The sequence below is a fragment of the Ornithorhynchus anatinus genome, chromosome 8, assembly GCF_004115215.2.
Source record: "Ornithorhynchus anatinus isolate Pmale09 chromosome 8, mOrnAna1.pri.v4, whole genome shotgun sequence".
NCBI lineage: Eukaryota > Metazoa > Chordata > Mammalia > Monotremata > Ornithorhynchidae > Ornithorhynchus > Ornithorhynchus anatinus.
Genome location: NC_041735.1, coordinates 621,932 through 643,990, shown reverse-complemented (window position 1 = coordinate 643,990; position 22,059 = coordinate 621,932). Strand labels below are relative to the sequence as shown.

At 54.0% G+C, this 22,059-nt stretch overlaps 1 protein-coding gene across 3 annotated transcripts in view; it reads left to right on the top strand.

Annotated features, from left to right (window-relative positions):
• SLC12A1 (solute carrier family 12 member 1) overlaps nt 1-22,059 on the top strand; it is a 29,369-nt gene that overhangs the window by 4,232 nt on the left and 3,078 nt on the right. The window contains exons 3-24 of one of the 3 annotated variants that reach the window (XM_029071077.1): nt 3,841-3,975; nt 4,882-4,957; nt 8,250-8,345; nt 8,742-8,837; nt 10,159-10,298; nt 10,704-10,814; nt 11,716-11,827; nt 12,131-12,258; nt 12,636-12,720; nt 12,895-13,052; nt 13,404-13,511; nt 13,733-13,856; nt 16,279-16,380; nt 16,756-16,911; nt 18,172-18,271; nt 18,552-18,663; nt 18,808-18,948; nt 19,486-19,592; nt 20,147-20,229; nt 20,761-20,904; nt 21,504-21,635; nt 21,831-21,942. In XM_029071077.1, coding sequence (XP_028926910.1) covers nt 3,841-3,975; nt 4,882-4,957; nt 8,250-8,345; nt 8,742-8,837; nt 10,159-10,298; nt 10,704-10,814; nt 11,716-11,827; nt 12,131-12,258; nt 12,636-12,720; nt 12,895-13,052; nt 13,404-13,511; nt 13,733-13,856; nt 16,279-16,380; nt 16,756-16,911; nt 18,172-18,271; nt 18,552-18,663; nt 18,808-18,948; nt 19,486-19,592; nt 20,147-20,229; nt 20,761-20,904; nt 21,504-21,635; nt 21,831-21,942 — 2,558 coding nt within the window. The remainder of the gene's footprint in view (nt 1-3,840; nt 3,976-4,881; nt 4,958-8,249; nt 8,346-8,741; nt 8,838-10,158; nt 10,299-10,703; nt 10,815-11,715; nt 11,828-12,130; nt 12,259-12,635; nt 12,721-12,894; nt 13,053-13,403; nt 13,512-13,732; nt 13,857-16,278; nt 16,381-16,755; nt 16,912-18,171; nt 18,272-18,551; nt 18,664-18,807; nt 18,949-19,485; nt 19,593-20,146; nt 20,230-20,760; nt 20,905-21,503; nt 21,636-21,830; nt 21,943-22,059) is intronic. The other 2 variants (XM_029071079.1, XM_029071078.1) reach the window with 2 other exon arrangements.

Genomic DNA, 22,059 nt, shown 5'->3' with positions numbered 1-22,059 from the left:
TAGGTGCTGGGGTAGATATAAGGAAATCAGGTTGTCCCACCTGGGGCTCACAGCCTAAATCCCCATTTTACATAGAAGTTAAGTGACTTGCCCAAAGTCACCCAGCTGACAAATGGCGAAGCTGGGATTAGAACTCATGATCTCTGTCTCCCAAGCCTGTGCTCCTTCCATTAAGCCATGCCAAAAGCGTAGCAGGCTCGCAGTGCTTTGAAAGATTAAGATCGGGTTGGGCACCCTCCCTCCCTCCCCAATTCCCAGACCTTGGAATAAAAGTGTCAGCCCCATAAAACACATGTTGTTTTCCCTAAATTTAAGGGGAAAAAAGCTTTCAAATTAAAAAAATAAATTTTAAAAAGAGAAAATATATAATATACATATATATATATATAATACTCGCCTGATTTTGAGCTCTTGTCTCCTTGGGGCTGATAAGTGCTTGGGAAGTACAATTCAGCAACAATAAGTGAGCCCTCATTTTCTTTTCTCCCACTCCCTTCTGCATCACCCCGATTTGCTGCCTTTATTCATCCCTCAGCCCCACAACGTTTATGTACATAGCTGTAATTCATTTATTTATATGAATGTCTGTCTCCTCTTCTAGACTATAAACTAATTGTGGGTAAGGTATGTGTCTGTTATATTGTTGTAGTCTCCCAAGTGCTTAGTACAGTGCTCTGCACATGGCAAGCACTCAATAAATACGACTGATAGACTGACTGAAATTCATCCTGCCTCCCCCAGCTCCATTCTGGTGGGGTGAGACCATGCCCTGGCAGGGGTCCTGTGCCCAAACCGACTCAAGCCCAGGGTCAAGGTCCAGGATCCAAATCGCACTGCTTCCCTCAGTCTGAGGGGGCTCTCGCCAGCATTCTCCTGCCCAGCGGACCATACTTATGCCCCAAACCACCTGGCCAGCCCTGGGGAGATATAGACCACCCAATTGCAGGCCTGCTCAGGGTCAACAAGCGGCTGGGGCTGGGACTCCTTCCCTCCCACTGCCCGTGCCCCCGGCACCTACTCCCACCTTAGCCCTTCCTTCCTCCTGCTTCCTCCTCCCCCGCTCCCGGAGTAGGCATACAGAGAGGCAGGTGTCCGGGAGCCTCTGCCGTTGAGAGTGAACCTGACTTCAACCCGCAGTCCCGCACGCCCCAGTCAGTCGCACAGTCAATGAGTAACTAGGCCCGCGGGCACCAGCATTTAGAATGCATTAGCGGCCGCTGGGGCGAGGTTTATGGCCGAAGAGTGTGAGTGGCACCACTCAAGAGGGAGGCAGGAAATGGCCGGTTTTGGGTGGCCGTGGCAGAGCTCCGTCCCCCTGGGGCAGAAAGTCCTGGGAGCGTGAGTTGTGCCGAATCTTCTCTTTCCCAGCCCGGATCCCAGGCCTCCCCAGGGAACAGGCCAGGCCAAAGCGTCACCTGCCACAGGCACCTACATTTGTGCCAAAATACCCTATGCCTGAAATTCTTCATTAACTGAGGCTAGAGGGATATTTTCAGGCCTGAAAAATCTGCATCATTTGCTAGTGCAGACTCTGCCTTAGATTATTTTGAAGGGAAACCACTTCCTTCCCCACCTGCAAAACCTTCTGAAAAACCACCTCCTCCAGGAGGACTTCCCTGATTGATCTCCACTTTCCCCATCAATCAATCAAATTTACTGAGGGCTATCTATATGCAGAGCACTGAACTAAGCATTTGAGAGAGTACAACACAACAGAGTTGGCAGACACATCACCCCATCTCTTCAACCACTTTATAGCCATGTAAAACGTTTTTATTTACTTCATTGATTCATTCATTTTTTGCTTTTGCCTGTATTAGTTTTGGCTTTGCTGCTACTCGTTCATGGTGTGAGCTTTTGATTTATGTATCATCTGCCGGCCCCAACAGACTTGAGCTTCTGGAAGTCAAGAACTGCATCTTCTACTTCTGTTTCGTTTTTCAAGTTCCTCTCTGCTCAGCTCACGGTGGGAAGTCCAGTACAGAGCTCTGCACACAGTCAGTGCCCCGTTCAGCATTCTGGACATAGTAGGTCCTCAGTACAGTGCTCTCCTCACACAGCTGCCCCCCGCCCCGGTAACTTTTGAGGTGGACTCCCAGGTTTAAGACAGGTCCTAATTAAACCAGCTGTCTACAGTTGTTATGGGGACCCTCTCAACTTTCTTGTGTTTAAGAGTGGTCTGGAAGATGGTGGCCATCTTCCTGCAACTTTTAGATTTAGTTCCTCTAAAGGTTCTGGAAGCATTCAAGGCTCAGGTGACCGGTCCTGCCCGGCTGGCCAGAGGCTGCAGGTGAAAGGGGATTGACTGTGCTCAGCCCCCTCCCCACGCTAGTAACTCCCTCCCAGGCAGCCAGTTTCCAGGAACTGAGCCTTCAGGGGAGAAGTTGTACCTGGCACCTCCTTGGACTGTCAAAGCACCATTGACACTACTGTCCAACCGCAGCTGCTAAGCTTTGTGATGAAGGGTTCAAACAGTGGCAGAAACTTGGTCTTTAACCAAGTCAATCAATCAACAGTATTTACTGTTAAGAAGGGCAGGGTCGGGCATCGTATAAGGAAGGATTGTTGTGTCTGGACAACAGTCCCTCGGGACAAATATGTGCAGGGACTGTCCCATGTGGACAAAGCCCCATCCAACCTGGCCCACCCAGAGCTCTGGAGTCCATAATGGAGCCTGCCAGCACACGCACCTGCCCGGGACCTGACCGGGAGATGGCACCACCCAGCCCTGCAGCTGCTGGTTGGGTGGTAGCTTCAGTCCCAGGAATTCTCCTTCCCCTCCTTTTCAGTTCAAGCAGCTGCTCTGAGCAAGGGCAGGGGCAGGGAAGTGGGGATGCAGTAGTGGGAGACGAGATTGGTGTGGCAGTCGGGAAAGGGGGAAGCATGGGTGTGGGGTAGGATAGGTGAGTCGAGGAGGGGAGAGGAGGGCTTGTGAGGTGACATGGGAGGGGATGGGCAAGGAGGGAGGGAGGTTCATGACAATAAGGGGAAGGTAAGGATGAAATGAGGAGGGGATAAAAAAGCATCACATGGAAGAGAAATCAACCCCTCAGTGGGGAAAAGCCCCATGATCAAGGAAGTTATCTATACTGAAAACTATTTATTGGACATGTGATTGATGGACTTTTCTATTTCCACAGGACTCTGTGACTCCCCGATGCTTCACTGGCACGGGATTCCATAGTTTTAAATGGCCGTGTTGACGCATTGATCGGTCTCTTAGGTCACCTTGGTTTGGAGTCTAGGGCAACAGCACAGTGATATTTAAATGGAGAAAAGCTCATAAGAATAACCACAATGGTATCGTTTACGCGCTTACTACATAGTAAGCGCTGGGGTCGATGCAAGATTGCCAGGTCAGACAAAGACCATGACCCCTGGGTGGATGGGAGAAAGGGAATCATCTAACCATTGATAATAATAATAACAGTAATAATAATGGTGGTGTTTGTTAAGCAATTACTATGTGCTGGGCACTAAACTAAGCACTGGGGTGAACACAAGTAAATTGGGTTGGAGCTTGCTAAATGCCGATTTTACAGATGAGAAAACTGAGGTATAGAGAAGTTTAAGTGGCTTATACCAAGCTCAGACAGCAGACAAGTGGCAGAACTAGGATCAGAACCCAGGTCCTTCTGACTCACAGGCCTCTGCCCTATCCATTAGGCCACACTGCTTCTACAGAAGAGAAAAAGAAAGGCCCAAAGAGGTTAAGTAACCTGTACAAGATCTCAGTGCAGGCCTCCTTGATCTGGATCCGACAATTGCACAGTTCCACCCTAGCCTAGTCTCTGGTCCACCCGATCCACATGGGGCTGTTTTTTGCTGTGTCCATTCTAGAATGTGTCCGTGAGCCCAGGCTCGGCAGACAGGGTGGGCAACGGAGACGGACCGACCGGGGACAGCCCGGCGGGAGGGCTGGATGAGGATGGTGCTGGCAACTCCGTGAAGTTCGGCTGGGTGAAGGGTGTTCTGGTGAGTGATGGCATCGTGCTCGGTGGGAACCAGAAGTTTCCTGGGGGAGTCTTGAGTCACTGTGCTCCACCGGTTCCCCTCCCTGGATTTCCTCACCTAGTGATAGCCCTGGAGTCCTATCCCCCCACTGCCCTGCTTTCTCTGCCTGGTGTTGTCTAATTCCACCTCTGCTACTGCATCAGCCTCTTTGCTGCCCTTCCTACCTGTAAATTCTCCCCCCTCCATACTTCACTCTACAGCCAGGACCATTTTCCTAAAAAGTCATTCTGGACATGTCTCCCCATGCCTCCTAAACAACCCCTTCCTCTTTCCATCAAACAGAAACTCCTCACCTCAGTTTTAAGGAACTCAGTCAGCCTTTCCCCTCCTTCCGTACCTGCTGAACTACTACAACCCAGCCTACACACTTCACTCCTTTAATGCCAACCTATTTACTGCATGCCAATTTCATCTCTCTCTCACCATTGACCCTTTGCTCACATCCTCCCTGGCCTGGAACTTCCTCCCCCTTCAAATAGGACAGAACAATTCCTTTCCTATCTCCAAAACCCCACTAAGACCCCGTCTCTTCCAGGAAGCCTTTGCAGACTAATTTCTCACTTCCCCATCCTATTTTCCCTACCTATTGTATCATCTATGCACTGAGGTCTCTGTATTCTAAGCATTTGGGTACTCATCCACCTCCACCCCCAATTTATGTACATATCCTTATACTCTATGATTTCTCCTATCTTCAATTTATTTTAATGTCTGCCTCCATCATTAGATTGTAAATTCCTTGAAGGCAGAGATTGTGCCTACCAATTCAGTGTATGCTCCCATGGGCTTGGAACAGTGCTCTGCACACAGTAAGCCTTCAGTAAATGTCAGTGATGGACTGATGGTCTCCCCTGGTCCTGTGGGCAGGTTCGGTGCATGCTGAATATCTGGGGAGTCATGCTGTTTATCCGTCTCTCCTGGATCGTTGGCCAAGCTGGGATTGGTAAGTGGCTCTCTGTGCCCCCAAGGGAGGGAACCATCAAGTAGCCCTGCTGCCACGTCCAGCCCCCAACCCATCCCCTTGGGCCACCTCCAGTCTCCTGCTTCAGCTGCAGCCCCAAGCCCCCCTGCTGCTGCCATCCCCAGCCTACCAACCCCCTGCTGCCACCCTCAGGTCCCAGCCCCTTCTGCCAATCAATCAGTGGTATTTATTGAGCTCAATATTATGAGCAGAGCACCGTACTAGGTGCTTTGGAGAGTTTAATACAGTCGAGTTGGTAGACACCAACCCTGCTCACAAGGAGATTACAGTCTACTGGGGGAGATCAAAATTAAAGTGAACTACTTAAAGGGGAAATGGTAGAGAGGTGAAGTTCTGTAAATAAGTACTATGGGATGGAGAGGGAACTCCAGCCCCTCCCCAACCCCCTGCTGCCACCTACAGTCCCCTACTTCAGCCCCCCTCACTACTGCTGGCACCAATAACAACCTCCAGCACCCCCCACGCATACACCTCCCCCTCTCCCATCCTGCTGCTGCCTCGTCATTGCTAAATGGGAACCGGATAAAGGTCTTTCCCCTTGGGCTGTCAGAGGGGAAAAGTGAGAGAAGGAGAGGTGAAAGATTAACCTGGTATGACTGGATTTTTCCAGCTGCCATCTCATTAGTGAGTCTCTGCCAGATTATCCCCTCCCCTCCAAGAAGCCTTGCTATTTAGAGGAGCCAGCCCAGGGTTCCCAATCCCAAATCAGACCACACCAGCCCCGAGCCACTAACTGTTATGAGGTCCCTGCCCCTCTGCCCCTGTTGATGGGGGTGACACTGACCCTCTGGGAGCTAGAAGGGCTGTCTCCTTGGGAAGAACCAACCTTGGCCCATGTTCTGATGCCCGTGCCCTCAGAGAGCCAAAGTCAAAAGGGCTGCAGGCCCAGCTCCATGGGGCCCAGTAGAACTTGAGGCCCAGTCACTCCATTGATGGTGCATGTGCACCCGTCCGAACAGATGCCCCCATCCCCATTCCAGGGAGGGACCCCAGGGCCAAGCACTTCAACCACTGTTCCTGGGGACCACCTTTGCCCCCAGTCCACACACAGGACCCCCAGGGTTCCAATTTCCTAAAGAGGGTCCACAGAGATGCTGCCTTGAGCAACACCATTTCCCCAGGTTGTTCTGAGCCTGGGGAGCCCCACCCTCTCCCTGATCTGGAGCTTCCTGTGGGCTTTGAGGTAGTGTACAGAGTGCAGCCCCAAAGGGATCTACGCCCACCAACTGGTGCTTCTCTAGGAGACTCCAAACTGACTCCTGTCTAGCTCTGCTCTGGACAGACTGCAGGCTGGCTCTGGTCTGGCTCCCGTTTGACTTTGGTCTGGCTCTGGGCTGGTTCTGGGCTGACTGTGAGTTGACTCTTAACTGCTTTGGTTTGGCTCTGGACTGCTCCAGTCTGACACTGGGCTAGTTCTGGGCTGGTCCTGGGCCTTTTCTTGGCTGATTCTAGGCCAACTCTTAATTGCTTTGGTTTGGCTCCAAGTTGGTTCCACGCTGCTCCAGTCTGGCTCTGGGACAGTTCTGGGCTGACTCCAGGCCTCCTCTTAAGTGCTGTGGTTTGGTCCCAGGCTGGTTCTGCACTGCTCCGCTTTGGTCTGGCTCTGAGTTGTTTCTGGGCTGGTTCTGACCTGATTCCACTGCACTACTCTAGTCCAGTTCTAGGCTGGCTCCAGGCCAGTGACTCTAGGCCGGCTCCCATCTGGCCCCATGGCTTCATGTGAAATTAGCTTTTTAAGGGCAGTTTAGTGCCTTATGGACATCATCAAGAACCATTTCTGTGCCCGGAGGTGGGAACGCAACAGAGGGTGAGAGCAATTCTCTCTAATGTGTCTCATTTGCTGCTCAGCCAATGGAGAAAGGAGCAGAACTTTAATCCGGTCTCACACGGCCTGGCCCCAGCCTGCCTGGGAGAGGCTGTTTATTGTGGGCCGGTCCTGGGTTGCTGGCAGGAATGACTCCAAACCGGGCCATTCTGGTGTGTGGAGTGAACTGACAGGCTGGAGAACACTCACTGAGTGACTCCTCTCTCATTACAGCTCAGGCCCTGGTCAGGGTAACTGTGGCTGTGCAGAAGGAAGCAGGGATATCATGAGTCCCTGCTTGCCTCTTGTCCATCTGCCTGTCTGCCTGCCTGTCCATCCATCTGTTTACCTGTCTTCCTACCTGTCCATCCCCCTGCCTGTCTCTTTGCCCACATATCTATTTGCCAGCCTGCCCTCCTGTCCATCACCCTGCCTGTCCATCTGTCTGTCCATCCACCTGTCTGTCCTTCTGTCATCTATCTGCTTGTCTGCCCATCTGTCCATCTGTCTACCTGCCTATTTGTCTGACTGGCTGGTGGTGCCAAGGCACAGCAGGGATGAGGGCAGGTCCCTGGGTGAATGGAGATGCGTGACCACTGGACCCACCCTCAAGATTTGTCCATCACCAGGCTGATGCTCCAGACCTGAGGCAGGGGCAGGTTTGCTTGGGTAAAAAAGGAGCAGAGCTGTCTGTCGTTGAGGTCTGTCTGCTTCTGTGGTAGCTGCCCCTCCATCCAGGCCTTGGTCCCTGATCCCGGCCAGCCCAGGACCCAGAGTCCTTCTCTACCCACCTCTGACTCCACTTCCTCTCCCAAGACAGCTTCTGTCTCTGAGTGAATGTGTGATGGTGGGAGGTGGTGTGATGCAAATGAAAGTGTGGAATTAAGCCCCTCAGCCCCTGAGTGATGCCCCTGACTCAGCCCAAGTGTTTGTCTGGCCTAGGAGTCTGTCTCAGACAGGGACAGCAGCACACTGGGAGAAACCATATGCTGATTGCCCTCCTGGATATACACCCTTGTGGTAAGGGATGGATCATCCAACACCCCTGACTCTCCCTTCTCCATCTCTGACACCCCCACAGAGACGCAGCTTTGACCATCCAACAACACCCCTGACTCTCCCTCAGTAACCCAGCATAGACCATCTAACACCCCTCACTCTTCCCACCCCTCTTATTCTCCCTTGAGAGGCCCAATATAGATGTTCATCCATGGATCTGAGTGACCTGGCTTCTTCCCCAGGAAACCACAGACAGGTACCGGACAACCATCTCCCAGGGGGACGGCAGCAGCAGCAGCAGCAGCAAGCAGCGGCATCTCCCTGAGGACCTTTTGTGCCGGCTTGGCCTCCTGGCCCATTTCTCCCATGGAAACTCCCACTTCCGCCTGCATGGGGGTGGCATGGGGATAAAGGAGTGAGACCCTCCTGTTCTATGTCTCCCTGCGGCAGGTCTTGGCGTTATCATAATTCTCCTTTCCACCACTGTCACCTCGATCACGGGACTGTCCACCTCCGCCATTGCCACCAACGGGTTTGTGCGAGGAGGTAAAGGCCTTGCGGCCGGTCCACTCTGGTCTGGGGACTGTGGATCCAGGTGCTGAGAGGCAGGAGCAGTCAGAGGTACCGAGAGTCCAGTCCTGGTTCCACCATCCAGCCTGAGGGACCAATCGTCTTGGGCCTGGGCCGGGGCATGGCCTATTCACAGCACTGCAACGTTTCTTCTCCTAGGTCCAGTTCACGGGCAGCAGATGGATCCTTCCTGGAAGGAGATCTCCCTTCCCTCCTTCCCCCAGACTCCCCGCTTCCCTCCCCCAATCTATTTGAGTACGTTTCAGGGGCCTCCCGGAGGCAGCCATGGCCAGGATGGAGGGTGTGGGTCTAGGTCCCCTCTGCAGCTCCCCAGGTGAGTATTGAAAGCAGCCGTGTGTGGCGGTTTTTCAGGTCTAGGAGTCATCATTATCGGCCTGAGCGTGGTCGTCACAACACTGACCGGTCTGTCCATGTCCGCCATCTGCACCAACGGGGTGGTGCGTGGAGGTAAGGCAGTCAGACTGGCCGTGGGGCCCAACAGGTAAGCACACAGAGGGCGTGCGCAGAAAAGGGATCTGTAGGGTGTGTAAGCACACAGCAGATATGCATACAGAGCACACATGCAGAAGAGGGGTCTACAGGGTGAATAAGCACTCAGTAAGTACGCACGGAACAGGGGTGTACAGGTGAGTATGCACGCGGAAGGTATGCACAGAGCAGGTATATACAGAGTGAGTATGCATGCAGCAGGTATGCAAACAGTGGGTACACAGAGAACAGGTATGTAAAGAGTGAGTTCTCCAGCAAAGGGTGTATATGGGCCGGAAGTGTGAACAGAGTGAGAATTCCCAAATGGGTTTGCAGGTAGTAGGTTTGTACAGAGTGAGTACATCCAGATCAGGTATGTACAGAGGGGATAAGCCGAAGGTTGGTTTGATCCTCAAGGACACTGCTGGGGAGATGGGTGTGTCGGGGGGAGACGGACATTCAAATTCACCGGAGTGTCCAAACGGCCCCTCACTCAAGTCATTCCCCAGAGTCAGTAATAATAATAATAATAATTGTGGTATTATTTAAGCTCCTGCTATGTGGCAAGCGCTGGGGTAGATATAAAATGATCAGATCAGACTCAGTGCTTGTCCCACACAGGGCTCACAGTCTAAGTAGGAGGGAGAACAGGTATTGAGGCCCCATTTTACACATGAGGAAACTGAGACAACGAGAACTGAAGTGACATGCCCAAGGTCACACTGCAGAAAAGTGCCAAAGCCAGGATTAGAACCCACATCCTTTTACTTCCAGGCTCATAATCTTTCCAATAGGACATGGGGCTTCTTGCTTTAGCAGCCCTGAAGTCACACTGGCTGCCCCAGGGTCAGTTATCTCCAGCCACTCCACCTCTCCCCCTAACCAACTCCATCTCCCTCCCGCTCCTCTCCTCCCCTCCCTCTTCCATGCTGTCTTCCCACCCCCTCCTCCTCTTATCCTCCCCCTTTCCTCCCCTCTCCTCTCCCCATCCCTTTTCCATCTCCTCCCCTGTATCTAGCCTGACTGCTCCCTCAAACCTGGCTACTGGAGAGATGGAGTGGAGGACCCATCATGATAAGCCAAGATCAACAGTGGTCCATGTGGGCCTATAGAGCTGAATATCCTGCCAGGGTCCATAGGGCAGCGACTTGGCCCCCTGTGGCCAATTCCCCCGGAGAACTTTACCAGGCACTGCCCTCCCCAGATGAAGGCCCCCTTGCCCTCTCTACACATCCTCCTCTTTGCGCCCCTCCCGGCACCCCCGTTCCATGGCCTCCCTACACCCTTTGCTCTTGTGCAGGCGGCGCCTACTACCTCATATCCCGGAGCCTGGGCCCCGAGTTTGGGGGCTCCATCGGGCTGATCTTTGCCTTCGCCAATGCTGTGGCCGTGGCCATGTATGTCGTGGGGTTCGCCGAGACCGTCGTGGGGCTCCTGGAGGTCAGCGCAGGCCTGGGCCCTGCCCTCCGGTTGGGGGAACACTTGCCTAGCTTCTTTCAGGGGCAGGAGGGTGGGCAAGTCCTGTCTGACTGATCGAGTCCTCCCACCCCAGGGCTGCAGATCTGTCAGGGACAAGATGGGATCTTGGTGCTAGGAGAAGTTGACACCCTATCTATTCTCCAGAATCCCTTCCCAAGGGGCAGGGAAGTAGGTTTGGGGCAGCAACTAGGTTTGGGGCAGCAACTCCTCTCCCTCCCACCCCCCAACTAAGTTGTCAGTGGGATGCCCAGTCTCTAGCTGCAGGGTGCCCCCTATGGAAATGCCAAAGGTGTACTCTTCCCCCAGTTCTGGAACACCCCCCCCCCCATGGAATGCCCTAGTCAGCGTTGCTCTTTCTTCCTGCAGGACAGTCAGGCCCTGATGGTGGACAAGACCAATGACATCAGGATCATCGGCTCCATCACCGTGGTGATTCTGCTGGGGATCTCAGTGGCGGGCATGGAGTGGGAGGCCAAGGTAGGGGTGTCTCAGTCCAAAAGGGCAGCAGGGAGGCTGATGGGGAGGGATGGGTCAGCTAGTGGGTTGGGGAGGGTCTGGATTTGGGTCCTGAGGAATCCAAGATCCCTTACAGCCTCTCAACACGGAGCAGGGGATTCCGGGAGTCTGGGAAGTTCCGGGAGGAAGAGTGCATGACATTGGAGCCATCTGGCCACTCCAATAAGCTCACTTTCTGAATTTGCTCATCCAAGAGGAGTGCCCGCTTGCTGGCTGGAGATGATAGAGGGGAGGGGGAAGGAAGGGAGGGAGAGTGAGGGAGAGGAGGGGAGAGTGAGGAAGAGGAGGGGAGAGTGAGGGAAAGGAGGGGAGGGTGAGGGAAAGGAGGGGAGAGTGAGGGAGAGGAGGGGAGTATGAGGAAGAGGAAGGAAAGGAAGGGATGAGGGAGGAAGAGGAGGAGAGGGTGAAGAAGAGGAGGAGGGGATGGAAAGGGAGGGTTGAGGGAGGAGTGGTCCCTGGAACAGGACCTAGGCACATTCAGGTCCCCAGGGCTTCAGAGACCTAGAGTCCACAAACCCAGAAGTAAGAAGACCAGGTTAGTTTTGCAGCAGCCCTGGGAGTAGGGCATGGTCATGGGTGGGGGCAGCTGTTCCAGGCCAGAACTGGCTCCCTCTATGCCCACCTCTGTCCTGGAGAGTCCGGGGAGGGAGGCACACAGCTGGGCCACAGTCCAACCCCTAATACCTCTGGTCCAGCCCTGAGACGACTGTCAGGGCTCCAGTGGGCAGGCCACAAGTGATGGACCACAAACCATGGACTTTGGACCATGGACCATGGGTGATGAGCCTTGGAACCTGGGACATGGGCAGTGGTGCAAGGGGCCTTAGATAATGGGCCATGGCCTGTGGGCATGTCATTTCAGGCTCAGGTGATTCTCCTCATCATTCTTGTCATCGCGATTATTAACTTCTTCATTGGGACGGTCATCCCCTCCAATGCTGAGAAGAAGTCGAGGGGTTTCTTTAACTACCAGGGTGAGTGGTGCCAGAACCCCTGTATGCACCCACCAACCATAATCTGGCCATCCATACTAAGCCCCAAAATCCCATGGGGCCTAAGTTGAGCACAAACTGAGAATGCTTCAGTATGGTGGACTCACTGGAGTTCATTTTTAAGGAAATGGCTGATGGGGGATTGTCAGGACAGAGCTGAACCAGGAGCTATGGTCCATCTTGACTAGGGGTTGTGGGGCTGGGGCCTCCAGGAGGCAAAGGTGATTCCATTTCTCAGAGTGGGGCAGCTCCAGGTGATAGTGTTTCCTGTTGTTTCTGTCGCAGCCTCGATATTTGCAGAAAACTTTGGGCCCAACTTCATGGATGGGGAAGGTTTCTTCTCCGTCTTCGCCATCTTCTTCCCAGCTGCCACAGGCATCCTGGCTGGAGCCAATATTTCCGGGGACCTGGAGGTGCATTCCCTCTATAAAATGGTGGGGGAAGGGGGCAGGGGGAGCATGGAGCAGTGAGGGGTAGTGGGCAGGGTCCTTCTAGGGTATGTCCAGGAGGAACAATGTGGCCTAGTGGAAAGAGCACAGCTGGGTTCTAATGCCAGCTTTACCACTTGTCTGTTGGGTGACCTTGGGCAATTCACATGACTTCTCTGTGCCATAGTAACCTCATCTGTAAAATGGGGATTAAGACTATGAGCCACATGTGGGACATGGACTGTGTCCAGCCAGATTATCTGGTATCTATCCCAGTGCTTAGTAGAGGGCCTGGCCTTTAACAAACACCATTACAAAAAAAAGACAAAAGAATAAACAGCACTCTGCTCTCTCTCCTCCAGGACCCCCAAGATGCCATTCCAAAGGGCACCATGCTGGCCATTCTTATCACCACGCTCGTCTACATCGGTGTGGCCATCTGCCTGGGTGAGCGCCCCTGGGTGGGGCTGGCAGGGGGCAAGCAAGGAGCCAGTGCCCCCGCTCCCACCGTCATCCCATCCCAACCGAGGACTTTGGGTCTAAGGTTGGGTGGGAAGTGTTCCAGTCCCAAGCTGGAGTATTGTGTCCCAGGCATGGTGGTAACCCTTGTCCCTCCTGCAGGGGCCTGTGTAGTCCGAGATGCCACGGGAAGCGTCAATGACACAGTTACCATTGGGCTTAGTGGTGCCTGCAACGGCTCAGCAGCCTGTGGGCTGGGTTATGACTTCTCCTCCTGTGGAAGCCATGGCTGCCGCTATGGGCTGATGCAGGATTTCCAGGTGCAGTGGCGGGGAGGGGGCATGAAAACATCCCCAACTGGCCCCATAGCCTCTTCCGGGCCCTCCCTTCTACCCTAGGTCTCGTCTCCTCCTGGCCCTGCCCCTTTTACCCTGGGAACCACCCCAGGTCTCTCCCCATATCCCAGCACTCATCCCTGGCCCTTAGTGTCCTGGCCCCTCCCCCTCCTCCGCCCCTCCTTCTGCCTTCCCTCCCGGCCCCACCCCTTCTCTCCCTGAACTCACTTCCATGCCCCCAACCCTCACTCCTTCCTGCCCCACCCTCTCTGTCCTCCTGATGGCATTTGGGGGTCTAAGCGGCTCTGACCGCCCTGCGGCCCCCGAACTCAACAGGTCATGAGCATGGTATCCGGGTTTGGCCCCCTGATCACAGCCGGCATCTTCTCAGCCACCCTGTCCTCGGCGCTGGCTTCCCTCGTCAGCGCCCCAAAGGTCTTCCAGGTACCGTCCCCAGGGCAGCGCAGCCCTGACCCTCACCCCGACCCCTCCCCAGCAGACTGATGTTCTGACCGCCAGACCTTCTGCGGGCCTGGTTGGGGCAGGCATCCACCTCCATGTAGGCCCTGGGAGGAGTGGAATGGGGTGGGGTCCAGCGTGGGGTGGGGCGCAGTCCTGCAGGGGCAAAGGTGGGGGCTGAGGCAGTGACCATCTCTGGCCCCCAGGCCCTGTGCAAGGACAACATCTACCGAGCGCTGCAGTTCTTCGCCAAGGGCTACGGCAGGAACAATGAGCCCCTGCGAGGCTACGTGCTCACTTTCATCATCGCCATGGCCTTCATCCTGATCGGTACAGACTGGCTGCAGGCCACTTGCCATCACAACGGGGGTGGGAGTCCCTGGGTCCAGGCCGAGATAGCATATCCACCTGTGGCCTAGTCCAAGGGACAATAACTGACCTCCTCCATTTTATTTACCCCTACTCTTTTCATCCTTCCCCCCACCCCAATTCTCCCATCCAAACCACTGATAGTTGCTTTCCCCACCCCTTCTTACCCCTACTGCCGTTCTACCATTCCCTGACATCCCCAGTGCTTGGGAGCACACCACAGACATGATCCCTGCCCTCAAGGAGCTTGCAATCTAGCAGGGGAGACAAGCACTAAAGTAAATTACAGGTAGGGGGAAGCAATAGAGCTTAAAAATAATGGACAGAAATGTTGGGGAGCATGTGAATGTTTGGTTGACAAGGGAGAGCTCCAAGTGGCAGAACAAGGGGGTGGAAATAAGAAGTGAGAGATCAATCAATCAGTCATTCAATTGGAGATTAATCAGGGAAAGCCTCCTGGAGGCAATGAGATTTCAGAAAGACTTTGAAGATCGGTAGAGCAGTGGTCTGCCTTAAGTGAAGGAGGAGGGAGCTACAGGCAGGAGGGAGAGTGTGAGCAAGGAGCGATGAGATTGCGGTATAGTTAGTAGGTTGATTTGAGAGGAATTAAATTTGCAAGCTGGGGTGCAGTGAAAGAGGAGCAAGGGTAAGTGAGGATAAGTGGGGAAGAGAGAGCTGATTGGGTGTCTTACAGCCAATAGTCAGAAGTTTGGCGACTGACTGAATACGGGGGTTGAACGAGAGGGAGAAATCAAGGATAAAGGCAAGATTGTGGGCCTGAGAGATAAGGAGGACGTCGGTGTTGTCAACAGAAATGGGGAAGTTGGGAGGAGGAGAGGATTTGGAAGGGAAGATGATGAGTTCAGTTTTGGACATATAAAGTTTGAGTTATCGGCAGGACAAGTGGAGGTGTCTTGAAGGCAAAAGGAAATGTGAGACTACAGAAAAGGAGAGAGATTAGTTCTGGAGAGGTAGGTTTCTGAGTCATCCATCTAGAGGTGATAGTTAAAGCCCTAGGAGAAAATGAGTTCTCCAAGGGAGTGGGTACAGTTGGAGAATAGAATGGGACCCAGAACTGAGCTTTGAAGGACTCCCACAGTTAGAGGGTGGGAGGCAAAGAAGAAGCCCACAAAAGAGACTTAGAATAAGTGGGCAGAGAGATAGGAGAACTAGGAAAAGACAGTGTCAGTGAAGCCGAGGTTAGTTTGGGGAGTGGTCCCTAGTGTCAAAGGCAGCTGAGAGGTTGAAGAGAATTAAGATGGAGTAGGGTCCAATAGGTTTGTTGAGGAAGTCATTGATGACCTTGGAGAAAGTGGTCCTAGTGAAGTGAAACAGTTGAAAGCTGGATTGTAGTTCAGGAGGGTCAAGAGAGGAAGTGGAGGAGTGGAGGCAGCAGATGTATTCAGCCTGTTCAAGAAGTATGGACAGAATCAGAAGGGAGATGGAGAGAAAGACAGATGGTGCAGTGGGGTCCAAAGAAGATTTTTTTAGGATGGAGATGAGGGTTTGCTTGAAGGCAGAGGAGAAGGCGCCATCAGGGTGAGTGGTTGATGATGGTGGCCAGGGAGGGAAGAAGTGAGCCAAGTATTTTTATAAAGCAGAAGGGGAAGGGTGGAGGCACTGGGGATAAATTTTGAAAGCAGCCCTCTTGGGAGATGACGAAGGTGGTGGGGAGGGAGTTGGGGAGGTGAGGAGGAAATCTGAGGAGTCCATGCTTGAAGGCTGCCATTCTATCAACAAAGTAGTTAGCAAGGTCATCAGGGATTGGAGGGGGCACTGGGGGCTTCAGGAAGAGGTTAAAAATATAGAGTAATTGGTGAGGGAAGAGTTATAGCAGGGGAGGATCATTCAATTAATCAATAGTATTTATTGAGTGTTTACTCTTGGCAAAGCACTGTACCAACTACTTGGGTAGTAGAGTAGACAGGATCCCTGATCTCAAGGAATTTAGAGAGAGGGGATGGCTGGGGAGACAGGATAAACTTGAAAAGACCCTCTCGCCGCCTCCCCTCCCCTTCCTTCCTTCCTCCCTTCCCCCCCGACAGTCTCAGGAAACGTTCTGAAACATCCCCACCTGGTGCTGCACTCCTCTGAATGGTTGGAACTGAGCACCCACTGAATGTGCTACACTGTACTGAGCTCACATTGGGTGTGGTTCCCTGTACTGAGCATCCTCTGGGTGTAGTACCCTTTACTGAGCATCCACTGAATATGGTACACTGTACTGAGCAACCACTGGGTGCAGTGCTCTGAACTGAGCGCTTGGAAAAGTACCTCAGGAACTGCAGACCTGCCCAGATCCAGCCCCTCAAGCCCCTCTGGCTTCCCCAGGCCCGCCAGCCCGTTAGCCACTCCAGCTTGTGTGTATGTTTCCCTCTCACAGCTGAGCTCAATGCCATCGCCCCCATCATCTCCAACTTCTTTCTGGCCTCCTATGCCCTCATCAACTTCTCCTGTTTCCATGCTTCATATGCCAAGTCTCCTGGTGAGTGGGTCTGGGCTGGGACCCTGGAATTGGAGCATTCCCACCCCCAGAAACCAGGCCCCCAGATCCCCAGGCAGCACTAATTGATGGACAGGAATGCCGGGGGAGGAGCGTAGTCCTTTTGCCAGGGCAATTCTGCTCCAAGAAAACCCAGCCTGGCCAGTCCGCAGGAGGGGTAGGGGTGGAGCCAGGGTTGATGTGGGCTGATGCAGGATCGGGGCAGGGGTAGGTGCAGATTTGGGGCAGGGCCAAATGTGAGATCTAGGAGGGGCAGGTTGACTCACCTTGGGGGCTGGATCTACCCTTGGGTGGGATGGGGCATGAGGCAGGGCAGGGCAGGGTGGGAGAGCCCAAAGATGGTTTTTGGCCACACAGGCTGGAGACCAGCCTACGGCATCTACAACATGTGGGTATCGCTGTTTGGGGCCGTGCTGTGCTGCGCCGTCATGTTCGTCATCAACTGGTGGGCGGCCGTCATCACGTACGCCATCGAGTTCTTCCTGTACATCTATGTCACCTACAAGAAACCCGGTGAGTTGGCGATTGGGGGAGGAGAGGGCCGGATGTGGGGGACCAGGCCGGGATACTTGCTCTTCATGCCTGCTTCCATCTCCTTCAGTCAATCAATCAGTGGGATTTTTTGAGCACTTACCATGTGCAGAGCACTGTATTAAGCTCTTAATAGAGTTGGTGGACCTGTACCCTGCCCAAAAGGAGCTTCCAGTCTAGAGGAGCTATGAGCTCTGCTGGGGGGTGGGCCCAGATTCCCATCCCAGGAATCGGGGGAAGGGAAGGTGCTGGCTCAAGGGTGCTCAGAGACTAAGAGGGGTGTTCAGAGATACTCAGGGACTCTCAGAGATGCTCAGAGGCTCTCAGAGACATAGAAGCTCAGAGTTAGTCAGAGACAGGAAAGCTCTAGAACCCTTGAGGGTGCACGAAAAAACAAAGAGCAATTTTCTAAAACCCTTAACTGTGCCCTGGGACACACAGAAAGTCTCTTGAAATCCGGGGGCACTTTGAAGCACATAGAGTGCTCTAGAACTCCCCGAGGGCTTTGGGGCCCACAGGAACAGTCTAGAAAACTGCAGGGGTGCTCTGGAACCCCCAGGATATACTGTACTATCTTCCTTGCCCTGGTGCTTTCCACCCAGCAGAAGAATCTGTGGGCTCTAATTCACCTGCTAGTCTGGGCAGGAAACCTGTGGCACAGAGGAAGAGCTGTGTTTCTCTGCATTTCTAGAGAAGTTTGGGGAGGTTTTTCGCCAAGCAAATCACCAGCTCAAGGCCTAGGGTCCCCACATCAGTCGCCTCCTGCCCTGCCCCATCTCCCTGCCACCCCATCCCCCTGAATGTCCACCCAGAGCCAGAGGCAGCTCACCAGGCTGAGCCTGCTCCTACCTTTCTCAAATCTTCCAAACAGTAACTCTCCCCCATTCAAAAAATTGTTGAAGGCACATCTCCAAGAGGCCTTCCCTGACTAAGCCCCCCTTTCCTCTTCTCCCACTCCCTTCTATGTCACCCTGATTGCTCCCTGTGTTCTTCTCCCGCACAGTCCCAAAGCACTTATGTACATATCTGCCATTTATTTATTTATTTATTTATTTATTCATCTATTTATCTATTTATTTGTTTATATTAATGTCTGTTTTCCCCTTTCTGGACTGTAAGCTCATTGTGGGCAGGGAATGTGTCTGTTTATTGTTGTAATGTACTCTCCCAATCGCTTATTACAGTGCTCTGCACACAGTAAGCACTCAATAAATACAATTGAATGAATTCCTCCATCCACAGATGTCAACTGGGGCTCATCCACACAGGCCCTGTTCTATGTGAGTGCAGTCAACAGCGCTCTGGAGCTGACCACAGTGGAGGACCACGTGAAAAATTTCAGGTCAGTATCAGCCCCAGGTGGAAGACCAGTCCCTCTGATATGGGTGTCTTAGCCCCTGAACCCCCGGCCCCAAATGATTCCCATGACCCCAACATCTGTTACCCCCTTCCCGCCCTTCCTGCCCAAAGCCCCTTCTCTGGGAACTGCCACATTGGACACATGCCCAACTGTCCTTGGTCCTGCCTTTGCTGGATGGAAGGCATGGCCCACCTGGCTCCCACCCAGAGCCCCCACCACTCCTGACCCCAGTCAATGCTGACCTCTGGACTCTCCATCCCAGGCCCCAGTGCATCGTCCTCACGGGTGAGCCCATGACCCGGCCAGCACTCCTGGACATCACTCATGCCTTCACCAAGAACAGCGGCCTCTGCATCTGCTGCCAAGTCTTCGTGGTATGAGCCTGGGCCTGGGGGCCCGGCCGGGGGTGGGGGTGACAGGGGGAGGGAGGGGAGACCTGTCTACAGGGTCAACCCTCTGGGTTTTCTCCCCACCCATTATGCCGGCGGACTCGCACTGACACGGGTCTACGTGGGCAGGGCCCGCGCAAACTCTGTGTGCAGGAGATGAATTCTGGCATGGGCAGGAAGCAGGCCTGGCTCACCAGCAACAAGCGCAAGGCTTTCTATGCAGCCGTGGCAGCCGACTCTTTCCGTGATGGTGTCAGGAGCCTCCTCCAGGTCAGGCGGGGTCCATGGAGATGGCAGAGAGTGGGCAGTGTCATCAGGGGAGGCTGAGGGGATGGTGAGGAGCCTGTCTGCTTGCTCAAAGTCCTAACCGCTGGCTCTGGCCTAAGAGGGTCCATTTTAGGGTGGGTCAAAGGCCCATTTGGATTGAATGTGGGGGTTTTGGGGGCCTGGCATGCAGAAAAGCATTGGAGCAGAGAGGACAGACTGATGGACAGGACCCGGCTGGTCAAGGACCGGTTCCTGGGGACGAAGATGGGGTAAGGGCCTGGGGAAAGGGGACAAGGGGTGGGGAAGTGTTAGCTCTCAGGACAACCGCTGCAGGGTATGAACAGTGGGGAGGCGGGGGGAACCTGGCTCCAGCTTCACTTCCCACATTTGGGGAGATGGAGCGTGAAGAGGCCCCCTCCACCCACCCCAACTGCTGCTCCTTCCCACTGCCACCCCTCCATCCTGGGAAGGGATCCCGGGCACCTCCTGGTCTCCCTGGCCCCTGCTGACCCCCAGTCTTGGCTTCCCCCAACCCCCTAGGCCTCTGGCTTAGGCCGGATGAAACCCAACACACTGGTCCTTGGGTTCAAGAGGAACTGGAGGAAGGCGGCACTGGCCGAGATTGAGAACTACGTTGGCATCATTCAGTGAGTGGCATCTCCCCAACCTCACCCCTCAGCCCCCATCGCTACCTCCTCCCCCACCCCACCTGCCTAACTCCCCCAGATGGGATGGGACTGAGCCAGTAGCTGGGCCTGTTGTGTTGGCTGACCTCTCAGGCTAGCAGTTGTAGGCCAAGAGGAGTTGAAGTGAAGGCCATGACCTCTCTGGGGAAGGAGCTGGCCAAAACTGAACTTTCCATCGTGGTGGCAATGGGACATCATTAGGAGGGAAAACTGGGTGGTGCCAGGGGATGCCAGACACTGCCAGGAGTGGAGGCAGATTCAGAAAAACAGGCTTGAAGACAGAGTCCTATGGAAGGACAAAGAGAACCAGGGGCTGGTCAGGGGGCAGGGCCCATAGAGTGGGAGCTGAGGGGGAGAGAGGGGAGCAGTAGGGGGACAGGAAAGAGAGGGTAGGTCAGAGGTTGGCTGGACAGGGCTGCCCCACCCTGGACATCCTGAAGCTCCTCCCACTGCCCTGCCTCCTGCCTGACTCTGGGCAAGAGGAAACCAACTCCCTGCTCTCTGCTCCCTCCCAGTGACGCTTTTGACTTTGAGATGGGCGTAGTGATCGTCCGCATCAACCAAGGATTTGACATTTCCCAGGTGCTCCAGGTCCAAGGTATGTCCAGCCCATCTCAGGCCCACCCACCCCATTCAGCCCTACCCCAGTCGCCCAGCTCTACCCTTATCCCCTGGCTGGTCGGTCTCCAAGCCCACACACCCAGCCTCAATTATTAATCAATCGATGGTATTTACTGAGCACTTACTGTGTGCAAACCACTTTACTAAGTGCTTGGAGAGGTACAATACTATAGAATTGGTAGGCATATTCCCTGTCCACAAGAAGCTTACAATCTAGAGGCGGAGACAGACATTAACATAAATTAATAAATTATGGATATGGACATAAGCGCTGTGGACCTGAAGGAGGCCGAATAAAGGAAGCAAATCTAAGTGCAAGGGTAACACAGAAGGGAGTGGGAGAAGAAGAAATTAGGGCTTATTCAGGGAAGGCTTCTTGGAGGAGATGTGATTTTAATAGGTTTTTGAAGATGGGGAGAATGATGGATTATCTGTGAAGAGGGAGGGCATTCCAGGCCAGCGGCAGGACGTGGGTGAGAGGTCAAATGACTGGGCTTCCCATTCCTAGATGAGCTGGAGAAACTGGAGCAGGAGAGACTGGCACTGGAGGCAGCCCTGAAAGACCCTGAGGACACTGAGGGTAGCGGTGGGCTCCGTGGACTCTTTCGTAAGGCCGGCAAGCTCCACATCACCCAACAAGTCGTGAAGAAAGGTGAGTGGAGCCCTGGGCGGAACATGGCTAGCCAACTCCCACCTTTGCAGATAGCTTACAGCCCTCAGAGCCAAGCCCTGAAGCCTCTGGGGGCAGGGGTTAGGGTGTGGTTGGGCAAGGTTAAGGAGCCACCCTGGGGAGCAGACAGTCAGGACTTAGGTGCTCTGAGGGTACTGAGAACAGCCAAACTTTCCCTCAAGTAGCTGAGGTTTTGAGGCCTAGTCCACCTATCATCCATCTCTCCAGTCGGATAAAGTTGGTAATTAGAGTCTGGCCCAGCTACCCATCTCTCTGGCCTCTCTGTGAAGCTCAAAATCTCTGCCTGGGCAAGTCAAGACTCCACGGGCTTGCCCCCTTCAGTGCAGCCTGGGACATTGGAAAAGCCCATTTTATTTGTCACTTAAAAAGTAAATCAAAAAGTATTTGGATTTTCAAGCAAGTTTTCTCCTTCCCCTTGGGAAATTGTCCAGGGTAGATAGACTCCCAGAGCCTCTCTGTCTGGGGCCCCATCTCCCCGTCCCCTCGGATGGTGGCATGGAGGGTGAGGGGCCTTCAGCACTCAGAGACACAGAGCAGCTCGGCTCCCTCTTCCCTCACAGACGTCAGTGTCCATACGGTCCAGTCCACACCTGCAGGGGAGATCAACCAGCGGCTGGTGGAGGCCAGCGGCCAGTTCAAGAAGAAACAAGGCAAAGGCACCATTGATGTCTGGTGGCTGTTCGATGATGGAGGTAAGAGGGAGGGACCCGTAGCCCACTCCCACCAGCCAGCTGGCCCACCCCAACTGGGAAAGGGAGCTGGAGACCAGAGCTGGGTGAACCGTGCAAACGGCAGGGAGCCCGGTCACAAACCTGGGGTAGTGACTTGTCCTCCACTGCCACTGGGCCTCCTTCCCTCCCTCCTTTCTTCTCTCTGTCCTTGCCCAGGGTTGACCCTCCTCATTCCCTACATCTTGACCCTGCGCAAGAAGTGGAAGGGCTGCAGGCTGCGGATCTTCGTGGGTGGGAAGATCAACCGCATCGAGGAAGAGAAGATAGCGTAAGGCCCGCTGGCCTGTCCTCCTGTCTCGGCTGACATAGGTGGTCAAGAGGGCACAAACCTGGCAGCAGCAGCGATATTAGTAGAAATAGCAGTACTGATAATAGCAACTGTTTT